The following is a 20,121-nucleotide window of genomic DNA, read 5'->3' as shown; positions in this document are numbered from 1 at the left end:
GGAATGAGGGTGGTTCAGAATGTCCAGAGATGTTGCAACTGAATGAGATAAGATTCAGTTCTCAGGCTTGCTTTGAACAGAGCCTATTCATTAGCTTTTTGAAGCCTTCTTGTACTGATAAAAAGTAACGGTTTGCCTTTGCCACAGCAGAGGAATCATAGAATAGAATCATAGAATCATAGAGTTGGAAGAGACCCCAAGGGCCATTGAGTCCAACCCCCTTCCAAGCAGGAAACACCCTCAGAGCACTCCTGACATATGGTTGTCAAGCCTCTGCTTAAAGACCTCCAAAGAAGGAGACTCCACCACACTCCTTGGCAGCAAATTCCACTGTCGAACAGCTCTTACTGTCAGGAAGTTCTTCCTAATGTTTAGGTGGAATCTTCTTTCTTGTAGTTTGGATCCATTGCTCCGTGTCCGCTTCTCTGGAGCAGCAGAAAACAACCTTTCTCCCTCCTCTATGTGACATCCTTTTATATATTTGAACATGGCTATCATATCACCCCTTAACCTCCTCTTCTCCAGGCTAAACATGCCCAGCTCCCTTAGCCGTTCCTCATAAGGCATCGTTTCCAGGCCTTTGACCATTTTGGTTGCCCTCCTCTGGACACATTCCAGTTTGTCAGTGTCCTTCTTGAACTGTGGTGCCCAGAACTGGACACAGTACTCCAGGTGAGGTCTGACCAGAGCAGAATACAGTGGCACTATTACTTCCCTTGATCTAGATGCTATACTCCTATTGATGCAGCCCAGGAAAACTTTGGCTGTGGATTTTTTAGAAGACAAAAGGATTTTTGGAGATTTGAGGCCTGGGGTGATTATTGGGGGGGGGTGACTTCGGGCCTAGGTGGGGTCACCTGTCCTCGCTTCCTTCAGGTTTAGGGTTACGTCTGAACTGGGACTGTGTTCTTAGTAATGGGAGATTGGCCTGCACCAGTAAGCCTCTGCAAGCCCTTACAGGCGTCCACCGAAAGAAAAAGGAATCTGGATATGCTCTGCAGGATTTTACCCAGCAAATGCACACACAAAAACAGGCCACACCACTGCATTTTAAAAGCAAGTCATTTTTATTGCCTGGGGGGGCAGGCGGGCTAGGCTCTGATGCTCTGGGTCTCCCACTGCCCACCATAGGAAACATGCAACCACAAACACATTGCTATAAAAAAGCCCCTCCCTCGAGGGGCTGTCAGTTACAAACAGTCCCGCCCGTGTGGGCCAGGATTCTTATCATCCCGTTTCCCCAATATTTCTTTATTATCATTATTTTTCTTTCCCACCCCCTTCCTCCATCGTTTTCTATATAAAAAGGCTTTCCTCTCTCTTTTTCTCTCTCTCTCCGGCTTGGCTGCCCCCATTCCCAGCGACAGCAAACCAGTTTGTGGAAGGGGTGGGAGGAGAAGGCACGGAAAACCCTCAACGGGTCTACTCTGGGGTGGGGGGGAAGCCCCCAAAACTTTGGCCTCGGTCAGCTGAGAAGGTCTGCTGCATAAACCCCCGTCCAACGAGCAGGGGGGTCGCATGGCGGACCTTCCTGGGAGACTCTACCCCACCCAGCCTTCGCTCTCGCTTAAAACGCTATCCTTCCCTTCAACCCTCACCTGCCCCACAAGCCATCGCCACTTGACGGGGCAGCTGCTCCTATAGTTCGGGGGGGGTCACGGATGACCCCGGTCCACCTGGTCCCAGCAGAAGTCTTCTAAACAACCCTGCATTCTGCTCCCCCTTCTTCCTTCACTGGGCTGCCTCTCCACATCTCCGAAAAAGCGAAACTCGTTCAGCGGCGCCGGGAGACGGATGCCCCGGCGCCTGCGGTGTGAAAAATCTGGGCCCATAACCTGCCAAGCTCTGCCTTCCTCACCCCTCTCGCAACCCACTTTTTCGGGCAGAACCTCGTGGGTCCACTGTCGGGGGGCGCCCCGCCACACGCCCCCTACCTGGCGAACGCCAACTCCCGACACTTCCTCCTCCGCGACTTCCGGTTTCCTCCCCCCCTTTACCCCCTCCCCATTCTGAACCCCACCCTTTCCCAGCTACAACGGTGCACACCCCTTGCCCTTCCCCCCCGTCCCCCCCCACAAACACCTTCACAGCCGGGAGAAATAGTTAAAAAGGCAAAAAAAATAAAGCGCCCCCAAACAGGCGAAAGGAATTGTCCCGAGGTTCCTCGTGGCGGCGGCCCCGCCCTGGGGCAACGTGGGGAGGGGTTTGGGAGGGGGGCAGTCTTTGGCGTGGGGGGCGCAGGGCGGGGCCCGGACGAGGGGGGATAGGTGCCAGCCCCCTCTTCCTTCTAAGGGACGTTGACTTGGTAGGGGCTTCCTGGAACGCTCTCGTCGCCCCACTTGACGATGAGGATGTAGTCGCCCTTCTCTTTGACGGTGTACGTGACGTTGTAGACACGGTTGCCCATGTGCTTGACGTAGACCTCGTCGCAGGGGGTCTTGGGGCCGTGGACCCCCACCATCAGCATGTTGGTGCCTGCGGAATAATCATAAGAAGAATAATCATAAGAAGAATTGGGATTGCTTTAAAAACTACCGTATTTTTCGCTCTATAGGACGCACTTTTCCCCCTCCAAAAATTAAGGGGAAATGTGTGTGCGTCCTATAAAGTGAATGCAGGCTGTGCGGCTAAGCCCAAAGCTGGAACACTGTTCTAGCTTGGGGTTAGCTGCGCAAAGCCTCTGCAGGGCAGCAGGGTGCCTTCACCCCGCTGACCTGCGGAGGCTATAAAGGCTGTCCCCAAAGCCTCAAGCCTTTGGAGTGCAGCGGGACCTCGCGCTGCGCTCTGAAGTCTTCAGGGATCCTTGAGGCTGGCGGTGGGGCAAAGCAGCGCTTCCCCCCACCGCCAGCCCCACAAGCTCGGGGGGCAGCGGCAAGGCTGCGCACAGCCTTTGCGCTGTTCCCTGACCTGCTCTTTGGGGCTGGTGGTGGGGGAAATCAGCGCTTCCCCCTGCCAGCCCCAAAGAGCAGGGCGAAAGGAACCTGAAGCCTCCGGAGCCCAGAGGGAACTCCAGAGGCTTCAGGTTACCTTTACTGAAGCCTGGAGAGCGAGAGGGGTCAGTGCGCACCAACCCCTCTCACTCTCCAGGCTTCCAGGGTAGCTGCCTAAAACCTCCAGAGCGTAGCGGTAACTCCTGCTGCGATCCAGAGGCTTCGGGTGAACGCACCTTGAACGCACCTTGATTTAGAGGGGGAGAACAAGAAAAAAAAATTTTTTCCTGTTCTCCCCCTTCTATGGTCCGGTGCATCCTATAGAGCAAAAAATACGGCACAGTGGTGCCCCGCAAGACGAATGCCTCGCAAGACGGAAAACCCGTTAGACGAAAGGGTTTTCCGTTTTGGAGGTGCTTCGCAAAACGAATTTCCTATGGGCTTGCTTCGCAAGACGAAAATGACTTGCGAGTTCCTGCGGGGGTTTTTTCCTTCCCCCCCTTTTTCTAAGCAGCTAAGCCCCTAAACAGCTGATCCGCTAAGCCGCTAAACAGCTGATCCGCTAAGCCACTTAACAGCTGATCCGCTAAGCCGCTTATCAGCTGATCCGCTAAGCTGCTAAGCCTCTTAACAGCAGATCCACTAAGCCGCTTAACAGCTGATCCGCTAAGCCGCTAATGGGCTTGCTTCGCAAGACAAAAAAACCGCAACACGAAGAGACTCGCGGAACAGATTCTTTTCGTCTTGCGAGGCACCACTGTATCTCACAAAACACAGTTACAACCACAACACTCCAGAGATTCCACGATGCTTACCAGCCTTGCTGCAGTCGACGGTGAAAGTGTTCTTCTGTCCGACAAAGGCTTTGGTCAGCCCAGGCCCCCGGGCGACCACCTTGCTGGCGTCGGAGGAGAACTTGGGCAGGGCGCTGTAGCTGCCGCCCACCGAGGATGATGAAGATGAGGAGGAGGCCCTGGTCACCGTCTCCACCAGCACCGTCGAGGTTTCGTGGAGGCTGTGCCCGCCTGACAGACGGGGTCCTGGGGAAAGAGATAGAGAGGCAGGAATGAAGAGACCCCGTTGGCTTTTTTCACGTAACTGACCTCTGGAACTCCCTGCCACTGGAGGGAGGTGACAGCCACCGGGCTCCAAGAGCGGATTAGGCAAACTCGTGGGCTATGGGTGGCTCCTAGGCTCTGCCTCTGTGGTGGTGGCCCAAGAGAGCCACAAAAAACGTGAGAAGGTGTACCCCTGTAAATCCTTCAGTGTGCTGCTAATAGGGAAATTATGGTAGCCTGTTGCTTTATGAAACTGATGGATATGATAATCTTTATTGTCATTGTCCCATACAGAACAACGAAACTGAAAAAATCTACATTAGACATTCAAAAACTAACAAGCCTGCTATCCCAGCCTGGTTAACCCCCTAAAAACTCTGATACCCCATAATTAAATACAATATACTCCCATAGAGACTACCTTATACTGCGTTTAAAACCCAAATCGCATTTGGATAGAAGCTGTTTCTCAGGCAGCTAGTCCTAGTCTTTATAACCCTGGACCTTCTTCCAGAAGGCAGAAGCTGAAAGAGATCATTTCCAGGGTGCGCACTATCCTGCGCTATCTCTGCAGCTTTCTTATGGCACCTAGGAGCATAGATCCAAGGTGGGAAGAGTGCACCCAATTATTCTCTCCGCAGTCTTCACAACCCTGAACAGCAAGCTTCTGAGTCACACAGGACGCTTCTTCTTCTTCAGGGTCTACTCTAGAGGGGAAAGCTGCTAGTTCTGGCACGTCTATGGACCGGTTGTGTGTTTGGTCCTGGTGCGAAGGATGCAAATGCTGTTCTTCCTTGGAACGCTGTTTGGATCTGCCTCTAGCGGGGGCGCCAGAGGGATCTTTGCACCGCGGCGCCGGATATGCGTAAGACAGCCCACCTCACAAGATGCCTACCTGTGACCTTGGCCTTGAAGGGGCTGCCCACGATGTGCTGGGGTCCGCCGTACTTGATGGAGATGAGGTAGTTTCCGGGCGCCATGGGCATGTAGGTGACCTTGTGGCCCTCGGGGTACTCCTGGCAGTCCATCTGCACCTTGGAGGGGCCGTCGATGGTGACCGAGAGGGCACCCGACCCCGTGTTCCGCGTCTTCACGAAGAACTCGGAAGAGACACCTGCCGAAGGAGGAGACGGGGGGTTAAGGAACTCTGAGCTGCGAGAGGACGGGGGAGAAATTGAGAAAGGCCAGCCCCGCGGAGCGCCTCCTCAGCTGATAATTTCATTGTTCTTTCCCCCCAAAATTAAATAATAATAATAATAACAATAATAATTTATTTATACCCCAGCCACTCTGGGCAGCTTCCAGCAAAATATTAAAATACTATAATTCATCAAATTTGAAAAGCTTCCCTAAACAGGGCTGCCTTCATTTTATTTATTGGATTTTCCATATTAAAATGTACATTCACACCACAACATACTATATATAAAAATAACATTCCCAAGAACCTCCTCCCCTTTGTGGGTCTTATTGTTAGTCCTTTCCTTCTGCCTCTTTTATAATAATCCAGATTTTTATATCTCCATAGCTCCTTGTTACATTACAAGTGTTACTGCAGTCCCACTAACAGTTTTAACCGTTTGCAATTAAGATAAATTGTAAATTCCCCCCATTCCTTATTAAAGTTTTGGTCCTCCTGATTTCTGATTCTTCCAGTCACTTTTGCCATTTAACGGCTAAGTAATTTGTAACAACTGGGCTGAACGATGGGGGTGGAGATGCTCCTTCAGGTATACTGGACCGAGGCCATTTAGGGCTTTCAAGGTCAGCACCAACACTTAGAATTGTGCTCAGAAATGTACTGGGACTCAATGGCAGCTGATGGGAGGACGAGGTGCTTACCTGTGGTTCCGCCCTCCAGGCCTGGCCCATAGGCTGTGACGAGTCCTGGGTCACCGGCTTGACTCTGTTCCCCAACGCGGATCTTGAAGGGGCTGCCGGGGATGTGTCTCCCGTTGAACCGGACGTCGATGGAGTGGACACCGTTCTCGTGGGGGATGAAGCGAATGGCGTACTTGTCTGTGGAGGGACGAATTAAGTACTTAACCCGAGGTACCACTGTATTCATTGAAACAACCTTGAAGTATCAATGAATTCCCTTCTTCTCCTTCCACGGTTCATTTTGCATAACATAGTAAAGGTATGGGGTAAAGGGTAAAGGGACCCCTGACCATTAGGTCCAGTCGTGACCAACTCTGGGGTTGCGGCGCTCATCTCGCTCTATAGGCCAAGGGAGCCAGCGTTTGTCCACAGACAGTTTTTCCGGGTCATGTGACCAGCATGACTAAGCTGCTTCTGGCAAACCAGAGCAGCACACAGAAATGCCGTTTACCTTCCCGCCAGAGCGGTACCTATTTATCTACTTGCACTTTGACGTGCTTTCAAACTGCTAGGTTGGCAGGAGCAGGGACCGAGCGACGGGAGCTCACCCCATCGCGGGGATTCGAACCGCCGACCTTCTGATCGGCAAGTCCTAGGCTCTGTGGTTTAACCCACAGCGCCACCCGCGTCCCTTTGCATTACATAAATTCCTGCATATTTTATATAAACTCAACCATTCAGTATTCCATTATTACTTCCATCAAAACTTATTTACACTGTTGAATTTATCTCAATGCTGCCCGTGTTTCCAAGTGCACAGAGTTCCCCCCCATATAATCAATAAACATTGTCCAGTCTTCTCTAAACATATGTTCTTCTCGTTCTCTTATTCTGTATTTTAAGTCTGCAAGCTGCGCGTATTCCATCAGGTTAAGCTGCCATTATTTTTTGGTTGAGACCTCGCTCAATTTCCAATTTGGGGCTAACGAAACACAGGCCGCAGTAGTGGCATACATAAATAACCTTTTTTGACACCTGGGAGTTTCCGTCTGAATTATCCCCAACAAAAAGGACTATGGTTTTCTTGGGGAAAGTGCTTTTAAACAATTTTTTCAATTCATTTTATCCTTTTACAGCTCTACCACATATGACAGAATGTACCCTTAGTCTCATTGCATCTCCAGCACTTATCTGATTCACATCTTAGCAAGTCTACTCGGAGTTGAATACCATCTGTAAATCATTTTCGGGTAATTCTCCTTCAAGGAATAAAGGTAAAGGGACCCCTGACCATTAGGTCCAGTCATGGCCGACTCTGAGGTTGCGGCGCTCATCTCGCTTTACTGGCCGAGGGAGCCGGAGTACAGCTTCCGGATCATGTGGCCAGCATGACTAAGCCGCTTCTGGCGAACCAGAGCAGCGCACGGAAAGGCCGCTTACCTCCCCGCCGGAGCAGTACCTATTTATCTACTTGCACTTTGACGTGCTTTTGAACTGCTAGTTGGGCAGGAGCAGGGACCGAGCAACAGGAGCTCGTTGTGGGGATTCGAACTGCCGACCTTATGATTGGCAAGTCCTAGGCTCTGTGGTTTAACTCATAGCGCCACCTGCATCCCCCCTTCAAGGAATAACATGCTGTAAATGTCAGCTCGCTCTTCCAAACATCTAGACCTGCCTTTCAAACCACCGTTCTCGGCGATGCATGATGGGATTTGTAGTCCCGTGCAGGTGTGGGGCGCCAGGGCTAATGAAAGCAGACCTAGGATCTATTTAAAAAACCCTCTGGGATTTTCAGGGGCTTGAATTGAGCCCCAGAATCTGTTGCCAGTGCTAAGGGGACACATGCCTGAAATTGCACTTCCGCTGCAGTCTCCTGGTCCTAAGTGTGGCCTTTTCTGGATATTTTGTACCCTTAGATCTTCAAATATCTGAGTGGCTGTCCCGTGGAAGATGGAGCAAGCTTGTATTTTTGCTGCTCTGGAGGGGAGGACCCGAACCCACGTCTTCGAATGACAAGGAAGGAGAGTCCCAACTAAATGTCAGGAATATTTCCCTGATGCTTGCACTGTGGAAGATGGTGGGCTCTCCCTCCTTAAAGGTAAAGGGACCCCTGACCATTAGGTCAAGTCGTGGCCGACTCTGGGGTTGTGGCGCTCATCTCGCTTTACTGGCCGAGGGAGCTGGCGTACAGCTTCCGGGTCATGTGGCCAGCATGACAAAGCCGCTTCTGGCAAACCAGAGCAGCGCACGGAAACGCCGTTTACCTTCCCGCTGGAGCAGTACCTATTTATCTACTTGCACTTTGACATGCTTTCAAACTGCTAGGTTGGCAGGAGAAGGGACCGAGCAACGGGAGCTCACCCCGTCGTGGGGATTCGAACCGCCGACCTTCTGATCGGCAAGTCCTAGACTCTGTGGTTTAACCCACAGGTGTTTAAATGGAGGTTGCATGGCCATCTCCCAGGGATTATTTAGCTGTGATTTAGCATGGGGGCTTGGACTAGAAGACCTTTGGGGGGTCCCTTGTACCACTCTGTGATCGTATTCTTCCCAGAGATGCGGCAATATAGAGGAGACATTCACGCCTGCTTTTCAAACCTCATTGACAGCGTTTGCCTAACGCAGTGACTTGGAAGGGGCATTGCAAACCCAGCTGTCTCGAATTCGAATCACGCTCCAGGCGCACACTTTGAGGGAAGGCTGTGCCGGCTGGGACTGCCCGAAACTTCTGGGGAGTGCCAAGCTGGCTGGCAAAGGCTAGGTCACCCCAGCTCTGATATGCAAGTCCCATCTGGTGTCGGGGCTCAGTGCATTTGCAGGGGTTGGTCTAGATGGCCTCTGGGGGTCCCTTCCGACTTTACAACCCTATGAAACTCGAAGACGCAAGCACCGGGCATGGGGAAGCAGGACTGGTTCCGCCGCCTGGCGAACTCACCGCTGTCCAGTTCTGAGACGTAGCACTCCTCGACCACTCCAGCGGGCGTGTGGACTTTGGCGTCGATCACGCCGCGAGCTCCATTCAGCTGCACCGCGAAGGAAGCCGGCTGGTTCACCTTTAAGCCCGTCTCCTGTGGGGACACGGAAAGGAGGGCTGGGTGAGACCCACGTGCAGGAGATCGGGGGGTGGGGTTGCCCAAGAGATCAGAAGGCATCAGGCGACCCTGGAATTCTGGAACAGTTTTTTGTTCCTCCTTTTCTTCTAATTTCTCTCCTTATTGCTTTAGCCTTCCTGTCTCCTCTCCTTGCAAATTTGCTGTCTTTACCTCCGCACTCCCAGGCAGCCTCCTTTATCTCTAGCATCCCTTATCTCTCTCCCGATCGGCAAACAATCAGCGGATTTGTTTCAACACCCCCTTCCCTCTTTCAAAAAAAGAGAGCATGATCTGCTTTTCGCCCCTGGGCAATTGGCTCCAGGGACCACACATTCACTCCATAAGGCGCACAGACATTTCCCCTTACTTTTTAGGAAGAAAAAAGTGTGTCTTATGGAGCGAAAAATACGGTATGTGCTGCTTAAAGAAGCGCTTCCTTTTATGTGCCCTGAATCTGTCCCTCCCTGCCCCGTCCTTTTCGTTCCCCAAATCTATCAGAAGCTCTCCAGGACTCCCCTTGGGGGGGGGGGATACACACTCCCTCCTGCGGAGGGCAACAGGCTGGGCAAGGCTGGGCAGGCCGGTACCTGGAGGCTGGTGACCGTCAAGCGGTGTGCGTCGTCTGAGAGCGAGGCCACGGGAACCACAAAGGGGCTGTCGGGGATGTGCTCATCGTTGAATTTGATGGACACCTCGTAGTCGCCTGACGGAGAGAGGAGGGGTTAAGACCGGAGGTGGAGCAATTCCCCTTTGCAGTGGTCGGGGTTTTTTTATCGTTTAGGGAAAAGGCGAGTAAATGGGGGACATTTCACTTCATTAAACGTATGCACCGCTTGGCTGCAAAAGGAGAAAAAAAAACCAATTCGTTTGCAAACGGAACGAAACAGCAGAATTGTCGGTCAAAAGGACAGCTTAATAAAGATGAAACAATATGCTAAAACCAGATGTACAGAAACATTCTGCATGGGCTTGCCTAAACAAGAATGCTTTCTGTGGGTGCTGAAAAGAATGCCTGCCTGACATCTATAGGCAGGGAGTTCCAAAGGACCACACGAATGATAGAAGTTTACAGAATCACACAGGACGTGGAGAGACGCAAGCTCCCCTCCCTTTCTCGTCTAGAACCCGTGGACATCCAAGCCAACTTGTGGGTTCTGTGAAAGGAAGGGGGGCGCAGAATCCTTTGGAACAAATAAAACCATGTTGGGGCTTAAGTGTCTCTTCGTGGACCCCCCATCAACCAGCAGCGTGATCCGCGGCAGCGAAAAAGCCCCTGCCCCCAAACCCCCTACCTGGTTCCTGGACGATGTAGGAAACTCCGCAAGAGCCGTCTTTGCGGTCCTCAAAGGCAATCTCCGCCTTGCTGGGACCCTCCACAGCGATGGAGAGACCCCCGGCCCCTGCCTCCCGCGTCCAGATGCTGAACTCGGCTGGGGAGAAAAAGAGGAGGGAGCTTTTAGGACACCTGTTGGGGATGTTTCCATTGGGATTCCTGAATTGCAGCGGGTTGGACTGGATGACCACTAGGAGCCCCTCCCAAATCTTCGATTCTATCTTTCTTCCGCTGCGATTCCTGTTTTCCCCGCCCTATAAGGTTTTCGTTCCTTGACCTTGCTATGGACCTTGGTTGGTCGGCGTTGAGGGGCCTGGTAGGAATTTTTCCACGTGGCAAATTGGCACCAGCCACTTGGTTTTTGCCTACCTCATAGCAAATCATCACAACTTTCTTTGTATTGGCGGGTAGGCATTGGTATAGTTCTGTAGATGGAAGAGGGGAGGTGGCGCCATCACCTGCCCCACATATTGAAGGGTAGTCCAGTAAAGGATTCTGGGGGGTGTGGCCCTGTCCGAAGCCTGGGGAGGTGAGGGTCTAAAGCACACCCCCTAACGGTGGCCCCAGGGGAGTTCCTAGTTGATGTGCATCAGCAGGTGATTAACCCTTCCCAGACTTCAAGCAGACGGGCTGGAGTCGGATATAGTCGGTTAGGACCAATGCCTAAGCCAATACCGCTCATCACCTGTAACCAATAAGGTTGTGTCCTTATTTAGCCCATTAACCTTAATCATTGTGTCATGTCTCTTTATTTCCACTGGGGGGGGACTCGGCACGCAACTATGGCCAATGGCTAAAGCGAATGAAGATTCATTCATTGAGACTATCATGTGCTCTCTTACCTGGGACTCCGGCCACGCCTCTCTCCAGACCGGTGCCTCCCGCTCGCACCTTGTGGGAGCCTCCTTCCCCCAGAGGCCCCACGGTGAACTGGAAGGGGCTCCCGGGGACGTGCTGCCCTCGGTACTTGACGTTGACGGTGTGGGGGCCCATCTCCTGCGGCACGAAGCGCACCGAGTAGGCGCTGTCGTCCCCCTCGATGATCTCCGCCTCCGCCATCTTCCCCGACGGGCTGGTCACCTGAGCAGTCATGGCCTGCAAGCCCGCCTCACCTGGACCGCGAGGAGGAAGACAGGGGGAGAGTCCGTCAGAAGGCCGCCAGCCAATCGAGAGCCTGCAAAAAGGCCCGGCCAATCCCGAGCAGCCTCACGCGCATGCAGCCTCGCCAATCAGAGCAGCCCGAGGCTCCTGTTTCCAATTGCTCATAACAGAAGGAACGTGTTTCTAGTCCTCATGACTGTAGTTTGGAGATGCAATAGGGAAAATGCTTCCTTAAAACAGGTGTTTTGGGGGAAGTATTAAAGATAAAGGTACCCCTGACCGTTTGGTCCAGTCGCGGACGACTCTGGGGTTGCGGCGCTCATCTCGCTCTATAAGCCGAGGGAGCCGGCGTTTGTCCGCAGTTTTTCCGGGTCATGTGGCCAGCATGACTAAGCCGCTTCTGGCGAACCAGAGCAGCGCACGGAAACGCTGTTTACCTTCCCACTGGAGCGGTACCTATTTATCTACTTGCACTGGTGTGCTTTCGAACTGCTAGGTTGGCAGGAGCAGGGACCGAGTAACAGGAGCTCACCCCGTTGTGGGGATTCGAACCGCCGACCTTCTGATCGGCAAGTCCTAGGCTCTGTGGTTTAACCTACAGTGCCACCCGCGTCCCTAGGGGAAGTATTAGGGTATGTAAATATCATGGTGGGGAAAGCACTAATAATTTCAGAAGATAACATCCTCTTAATTATATACCGAATATATGGGGCCTGGCAATTGGTCAACGTAAATGCATTTTCTGTGTCCTCACATCTGCAAAAAGCCTGATGCTGAAACACTAGAAGGATAAATATGGTTTCCCTTCAATAAATTGACAAATGACATAACAACTCTGGCAACCCATCAATGGTTCACTTTCAGGTGAAGACTATGATTGGACCAATTTAATATTTAGAATGTGTTTGTCAAAACCATAGTGACACATGGATTAACACATCCTTGAGGGAAACAATTAAGTTTATCCACCTAAACAATAAGTTTATCCATCTAAAGTTTCGTAGCCTTATATGGCTGTTTTGTTATTGCTGTTTTCCTTTGCTTTTAAAAATGGTTTTTTATGTATTCCCTTCCTCCTTTTTTCTTTTCTTTCTTTTCCTTTCTGATTCAATGTAAAGGTAAAGGGACCCCTGACCATTAGGTCCAGTCGTGGCTGACTCTGGCGTTGCGGCGCTCATCTCGCTTTACTGGCCGAGGGAGCTGGCGTACAGCTTCCGGGTCATGTGGCCAGCATGACTAAGCCGCTTCTGGCAAACCAGAGCAGCACACGGAAATGCCATTTACCTTTCCGCCGGAGCGGTACCTATTTATCTGCTTGCACTTTGACATGCTTTTGAACTGCTAGGTTGGCAGGAGCAGGGACCGAGCAATGGGAGGTCACCCCGTCGCAGGGATTCGAACCGGCAACCTTCTGATCGGCAAGTCCTAGGCTCTGTGGTTTAACCCACAGCGCCACCCATGTCCCTTCTTTCTGATTTACTTTGCTATGATAATCTCAATAAAATAATCAATATGGGGGGGATGATTGCAGTTTGGAAATGAATACGCTGCATCCACTGAAAGCTTTAAAATTAGAGAAGCCTCGGCAAAATTCTGGTCCTGGACGCATCCATCCCTTGACCCCTTGTGCGAATATTCAGAGTCATGCAAGAGATCAGGTGTTGGTGCTGGGCCAAAACTCACAAATATACCGTGACCATGCATAAACAAGCCGAATGCGGTTCTAAAATTCATTCGGAGCACTGAATCGACACAGGCAAAATGCACAGGGAGAGGATATCAAGTGATAGCAGCAAAAAAGCAAAATTCTTGTGCAACGTTAAGAAAGGGCTGCCTCTCCAAGCCGCCATGGTGTAGACGCCCGCTTTTAACTGTGTTGAAATCCTCAGTTTTGCCTTCATGGCATAGGAGCCGACTCCTAGGGGCCAAGTCCCTTTACTCCACGGGCACAGGAGGACAGCTCCTCAAAAATTATTGAAAAGCATTAAAAAATACTCAAATTCAGAAGCCTGGCCCCCCATAATGTCCTCTTTTGGGGAACATTTTTACCCATGATCTCCCCCAAAGCTGAACAACTTTCTGGACCCCCCTAACAAAGACCCTGGCTATGCCCATGCTTTGCCCCCCCCCCCAAAAAAATCTGATGGAGCCCCCCAAAGTTGATGGCCATTGCCATTCAAATGGTGCTTGTGACTGATTATGAGGGGCAGGGCTTACCTGGGCTCCCCTCCCCCCAATATTTTATTCAAGTTACTTCACTGCAAGATCTAAAAGTTGTCGGGTGTTCAAGAAAGCTTCCTGATAGCTGAGCTGGCCAGCTAAAAGGAAAAGCCCTTTGCAAGACCTTTGTTGTTTCTCACAATGACTTTGCTAAAGCAGAACTTCCGGTAAGTTGCATGACCTTATGTCTGAGTTAACTGGGCGAAGGCCTTCCTTCCTGGTGGACTGGGGGCGTGTGTGTTGTTTTATAATAATAATTAATAATAATAATAATAATAATAATAATAATAATAATAATAATAATAATAAAGTGTCGGACTACAACCCAGAGACCTCCACTCAGCTGCGAACTTTGCAGGGTGTGGCTCTGGGCCAGTGCCTGCCTCTCAGGGTTGTTGTGAGGATATAATAATAATAATAATAATAGTAATAATAATAATAATAATTTATTTATACCCCGCCCTCCCCAGCCAGAGCCGGGCTCAGGGCGGTTAACACCAATAAAATAAAATCACAGTAAAAACATAATAGGGAGGAAAGACAGGGAGGAAAAAAAACCAATTTAAAATACAGTGGTTCCTCGGGTTAAGTACTTAATTCGTTCCAGAGGTCCGTTCTTAACCTGAAACTGTACTTAACCTGAAGCACCACTTTAGCTAATGGGGCCTCCCGCTGCTGCCGTGCGATTTCTGTTCTCATCCTGAAGCAAAGTTGTTAACCTGAGGTACTATTTCTGGGTTAGCGAAATCTGTAACGCAAAGCATATGTAAACTGAAGTGTACGTAACCCGAGGTACCACTGTGCAAGTTAAAATGCAATTTAAAATGCAGCCTCATTTTAAAATAGCCGATAAATCAAGACCCTAAGGGGAGGGAAACATAAGGATCAGACCCAGTCCAAACCAAAGGCCGGAACAGCTCTGTCTTGCAGGCCCTGCGGAAAGATGTCAAGTCCTGCAGGGCCCTAGTCTCTCAGGACAGAGCGTTCCACCAAGTCGGGGCCAGTACTGAAAAGGCCCTGGCCCTAGTTGAGACCAGTCTCACCACCTTGTGACTTGGGACCTCCAAAGTGTTGTCATTTGTGGACCTTAAGGTCCTCTGCGGGGCATACCAGGAGAGGCGGTCCCGTAGGTACGTGGGTCCTAGGCCTAGTGGGGAGACACACCATGCATAGCCCCCCCTTGAACTCCTCCGTCCAAAAAGTGGGGTGCACATGCAATAAGTGTAAAGCGAACTTCATCAACATCTGCCCGCTCGCGGGCGCACCTCTGCCCGACTCGGTGCAAAAAACCGCCACACACAGGCGCACACGAGAGGTCCATGCAACCCCACAGCACAGCACATTGCACCCACGCACCCTCCTGGGTCGTCCGGGCGATGCTCCCGAAAGAGCCGAGGCTCTCGCGCCCCAGGAAGTCTCCGAAGACGTTGTGGAAGGGGTCCCCGCCCACTTGGGTGGACTCCTCCACCCGCACCTCTCGCTTGGTCTCGCCGCCGCGCGTCTTGCTGATCTCCGTCCGCTCGGTGCGCGTGTAGGTGTGGCTACTGCGCGTGAAGGTGCGCGTCAGCCGCTCCTGGGCCGAGACCATCTGGAACCAGTTCCCTGCGCGGGAGGCGGCGGCGGAGGAAGGAGCAGCGGGGGCAAGACAGAGGGGGAGACAGGAGGGTTAGAAAGAGGGTGCCACGAAGAAATTTTAAATATGATCTAGCTAAATATTGTAATATAAGATACCGTATTTTTCGCTCTATAAGATGCACCAGACCACAAGGCGCAGCTAGTTTTTGGAGGAGGAAAACAAGAAAAAAAAATATTCTGAATCTCAGAAGCCAGAACAGCAAAAGGGATCACTGCGCAGCGAAAGCAGTAAAAAGAAAAGAAAAGAAAAAATGTAAAAAGAAAAGAAAAGAAAAAAGAAAAGGGTTTTCTTCTTCAAAATTCTGGAATCCCAGATTTGTGCAACAGGTGTTGTTTCAGCTTGACTGGACCACACAACAGAGCAGAAAGGAGGAAGGGGGTGGGATGGGGGTAGAAACAAAATCCCCTGGTGGTCCTGTTCAGGTCCTGGGCCCTCTGCTTACCCCCAACCCCCAGCTCCCTAAGATGTGCCCCCTTACCTGGGATTTTGAGGTTCAGGTCACACGTACTGCCGATGGTGGCGATAGATGGCGCCTGGCGTCGGCGGGTGATGCTCTCTTTCATGCGCCCCTCGCCCGACATCTTCACGGTGAAAGGACTTCCTGGAAAGGTGACAACAGCATAGCTGTTACCCTGAGATCCCGGTGGTATCCCAAGCTACTCCCAAAAGGCGGCTGGGTGAGGCGAGAGACTCCATCAGGCAAGGCCTCCTCTAGTCTCTGCTTCTCAATGTGTACTGTATTATTTTGTGTACTGTGGCTTGACGTTGTTACAATAATAATAATAATTTATTACTTATACCCCACCCATCTGGCTGGGTTTCCTCAGCCACTTTGGGCGGCTCCCAACAAAACATTAAAATACAGTAATGCATCAAACGTTAAAATCTTCCTTAAACAGGGCTGCCTTCAGATGTCTTCTGGATGTCAGGTAGTTGTTGTTCTCTTTGACATCTGATGGGAGGGTGTTCCACAGGGCGGGCGCCACCACTGAGAAGGCCCTCTGCCTGGTTCCCTGTAGCTTTGCTTCTTGCAATGAGGGAACCGCCAGAAGGCCCTCAGTGCTGGACCTCAGTGTCTGGGCTGAACGATGGGGGTGGAGATGCTCCTTCAGGTATACTGGACCAAGGCCATTTAGGGCTTTCAAGGTCAGCACCAACACTTTGAATTGTGCTCGGAAACGTACTGGGAGCCAATGCAGATCTCTCAGGACCGGTGTTATGTGGTCTTGGCGGCCACCCCAAGTCACCAGTCTAGCTGCCGCATTCTGGATTAATTGCAGTTTCCGGGACACCTTCAAAGGTAGTCCCACGTAGAGCGCATTGCAGAAGTCCAAGCAGGAGATAACCAATGTATCCGAGCACCAGAGCCCTCTCCCTACTCTGGCAATGTCCACCAACTGCCGTTCAGAAGCATCGCTGCCTCAAATCTTGGAGGCAGAACATGGCCATCCTAGCAATCTCATCCTCCAGGAATTTGCCTAACCCTCTTTCCAAGTGACCCGTGGCCGCCTCCCCTCCATTACGAGAGGCTCGGGCTGGGGTCATGTTTTGCAAGTGACGCAGGTGGGGCGGAGAAGCAGAGAAGGCTGGGAAGCTGAGGACTAGAACCTTGAGGTCCGCAACACACAGAGGACACGCTGTTGGCCGAAGGAGAGGCACTGACCTGGCACGTGCTTATCGGCAAACTTGATGTTGATGATGTAGTTCCCGGGCTCCGTGGGGCAGTAGGTGACTTTGCAGGTGCCGTCCTCCATGTCCTCGCAGTTGATGTCCACTTTGCTGGGGCCCTCGATGGACAGGCCGAGGCCGCCATAACCTGGAGGCGAAGGAAGCAGACAGTGTCAGGCCCGTCTCTTTCGCTCTGGGAGAGCCGAATCGTTTAAACCACTGTTTCTCAACCTGTGGGTCCCCAGATGTTGGACTACAACTCCCATCATGCCTGGCCAGCATGACCAGTGGTCAGGGATGATGGGAGTTGTAGTCCAACAACATCTGGGGACCCACAGGTTGAGAACCGCTGGTTTAAACTATGGGAATGTTCAGGGAAGCAGGAGAGAATATATTGTTTATTAATATCCTTCCTAACTTGCGCTAGCAAGTTTCTTTATGTAGCAGAGTTACATTCCCCTTTTAAATGCACAGCAGATAACTGGTTGCAGGCTTGTTTAAGCCTCTCAATAATAGGTTCACTGCAGATGTCTGATCTCCCTGGAGACCTAGAGATGTGACGTTAGACTGCTCTGCCTCCTTTATTTAGCAAATGTTTTGTGCCATTGATTTGTTTTGTATGTTGTAAAAAGGTAAAGGGACCCCTGACCATTAGGGACCCCTGACCATTAGGTCCAGTCGTGACCAACTCTGGGGTTGCGGCGCTCATCTTGCTTTATTGGCCGAGGGAGCCAGCATGCAGCTTCCGGGTCCTGTGGCCAGCAGGACTAAGCCGCTTCTGGCGAACCAGAGCAGCGCACGGAAACACCGTTTACCTTCCCGCCGGAGCGGTACCTACTTATCTACTTGCACTTTGGCGTGCTTTCGAACTGCTAGGTTGGCAGGAGCTGGGACCGAGCGACAAGAGCTCACCCCGTCGTCGCGGGGATTCAAACCTCCAACCTTCCGATCGACAAGTCCTAGGCTCTGTGGTTTAACCCACAGCGCCACCCGCGTCCCTTTTGGATGTTGTATGTGATGCCAATAAAGGTTTTACGAAAGACAGAAAAGCTAAAACTATGTGTGACCGAGTCAAGATTCTGGGAACTAGATGACTTTTGGGGTTCCTTCCAAGTCTACGTTGCCACGATTCCTATCCGAGACAAACAGGCGCATCTCCACGCCCCCTTCGCCCCTCACCTGCGGTGCGTGTGTCCACGATGAATTCGGACACCTCGAAGGTCCGCCCTTCCACCAGTCCTTTTCCTGAGACTTTAACCTTGCTGGCGTCTCCGATCTCTGACTGCCCCACCATGATCTTGAAGGGGCTGTTGGTGACGTGTTTGCCGCTCTTCTTCACGCTGACCACGTGCTCTCCGACCTCCTTGGGGGTGAAGGAGATGCCTGGGGGGGGAGAGAGGGAAGAGTCAGTGCAAGGGGGAACAGGAGCAGCAGCAGCAGCAGAGCCCCCCAGACCCTGGGGCTCCCCTATCCAAACAAAACGAGCCCCATAGAAATTGGGTGCAGCAAGATGAAAGAAGGAAGGATAACAACAGGAGGAACTATTGGAAACTCAAGGCAATAGAAACATAAGATGATTGGACCCCACTGAACTTGAAGCATGGGAAGCCCCAACAAAAATTTATAATTTGGCAAAAAAATTGGACTTTATGTATCTGTATAATTTGGAATATTTAATGTGATCTGATTGGATTGTTAAAATGGAAAACTTAATAAAAATTATTATATTTTTTTTAAAGTAATTGGGTGCAGCAATATGAGATGACTGGACCCTTACTGAACTCGAAGCATGGGAAACCCCAACAAAAATTTATAATTTGGCAAAATATTGGGACTTTATGATATGTATTGGTATAATTTGGAATAATTAATGTGATAGGATTGGATTGTTAAATGGAAAACTTAATAAAAATTATTTTTAAAAAAGAAAGTTAAGGCATCAAGAGAGCATACCTTTGCGAGTTTTCACAGGTCTCCTCCGTCTGTCGGTGAGCAAAATTTGCAACAACAAAAAAAGGAGAAAACTGTCAGCAAACTCACCAATGTGCCGGTTCGGCAGGCGCTTGAGCAAGCAGGGTTCTTCGTTGCCGGACGGAGCACGAATGCTGGCAGTGAGCAGGCTCAGGTCACTCTCGGTGATCTTCAGAGAGACGTCGGTGGATGTTCCCACATTCAGCTGGGAGGTGCGCATGGAATCATCGCCTGGGAAGGGGAAGTCCGTGAGCGAGACTGAACACAACGCGGGAACGCCAGAAGCAATACAGCGGTACCTCCAGTCGCACACAGGATCCGTTCCAGAGCTCCGGTCGGATCCCGAGGAATTCGCAACTGGAGGTTCTGTGCAAGTGTGCAGCGCATAGAGCGCTTCTGTGCATGAATGCACGGCGAAACCCGGAAAAATGTGCCGGGTGCATAACTCAAAGGATACACAACCAGAGGTGTGCATATTCAGAGGTACCACTGTATTCTGATTCCTGTCCCTCGGTAGAACAGGGCCCTCATTTCGTGACCTCACCTTGCCCAACCGTTACGTTTACATCATAATATACAGCTTTAGTCTCTACTAGGGAAGCTTTTAATGTTTAATAGATTGTTGTATTTTTATATTCTGTTGGAAGCCGCCCAGAGTGGCTGGGAAAACCCAGCCAGATGGGTGGGGTATAAATAAAAAAACTCTTTATTATTATTATTACTATTACTATTATTATTACCTTCTGTCCACAGGTTACCTATTTTGGCTTTATTACATATCTGCATTTGTTCAACAACAACAACAATTATTATTATTATTATTATTATTATTATTATTATTATTATTATTATTTATACCCCGCCTTCCCCAGCCAAGACCGGGCTCAGGGCGGCTAACAATCAATAATAAAAACAAGTTGATTAAAATACAACTTAAAAAACAAGATTAAAAGACAACATTAAAACATCAAAATGCAGCCTCTTCACAGGAGGAGAAAGGAAAAAAGAAAGAAAGAGGGGAAGGGGATCAAGTTGATCCCAAGCCAAAGGCCAGGCGGAACAACTCTGTCTTACAGGTCCTGCGGAAAGAAATCAGATCCTGCAGTGCCCTGGTCTCATGAGAGACAGTGTTCCACCAGGCTGGGGCCAGTGTTGAAAAGGCCCTGGCTCTGGTTGAGGCTAATCTAACTTCCTTAGGGCCTGGGACCTCCAGGGTGTTGCTATTTATGGACCTTAAGGTCCTCCGCGGGGCATAGCAGGAGAGGTGGTCTCGTAGGTACGAGTGTCCTAT

The 20,121-nt window shown here is 50.8% G+C and overlaps 2 protein-coding genes across 5 annotated transcripts in view; one reads left to right on the top strand and one right to left on the bottom strand.

Moving 5' to 3' along the window:
• Positions 1-20,121, top strand: part of LOC309378669 (interferon-induced protein with tetratricopeptide repeats 5-like) — a 191,789-nt gene that overhangs the window by 84,847 nt on the left and 86,821 nt on the right. The window lies entirely within an intron of this gene.
• The window catches only part of FLNC (filamin C), a 115,709-nt gene continuing 96,632 nt past the window's right edge, over positions 1,045-20,121 (bottom strand). For all 4 annotated transcript variants that reach the window (XM_081926652.1, XM_081926653.1, XM_081926654.1 and 1 more), the window contains 13 exons: positions 18,900-19,061; positions 18,039-18,242; positions 16,855-17,007; positions 15,670-15,792; positions 14,912-15,157; positions 11,077-11,346; positions 10,194-10,331; positions 9,489-9,604; positions 8,745-8,877; positions 5,831-6,007; positions 4,884-5,102; positions 3,746-3,970; positions 1,045-2,475 (listed from right to left, as the gene is read on the bottom strand). In XM_081926652.1, the coding sequence (XP_081782778.1) occupies positions 2,288-2,475; positions 3,746-3,970; positions 4,884-5,102; positions 5,831-6,007; positions 8,745-8,877; positions 9,489-9,604; positions 10,194-10,331; positions 11,077-11,346; positions 14,912-15,157; positions 15,670-15,792; positions 16,855-17,007; positions 18,039-18,242; positions 18,900-19,061 (2,354 nt within the window). In that variant the 3' untranslated portion in view covers positions 1,045-2,287. The remainder of the gene's footprint in view (positions 2,476-3,745; positions 3,971-4,883; positions 5,103-5,830; positions 6,008-8,744; positions 8,878-9,488; positions 9,605-10,193; positions 10,332-11,076; positions 11,347-14,911; positions 15,158-15,669; positions 15,793-16,854; positions 17,008-18,038; positions 18,243-18,899; positions 19,062-20,121) is intronic.

This window comes from Podarcis melisellensis (genome assembly GCF_964234715.1).
Source record: "Podarcis melisellensis genome assembly, chromosome: 10".
Lineage (NCBI taxonomy): Eukaryota > Metazoa > Chordata > Lepidosauria > Squamata > Lacertidae > Podarcis > Podarcis melisellensis.
The sequence above is the reverse complement of the archived record's forward strand: the minus strand, read 5'-3'. Positions and strand labels throughout refer to the sequence as shown.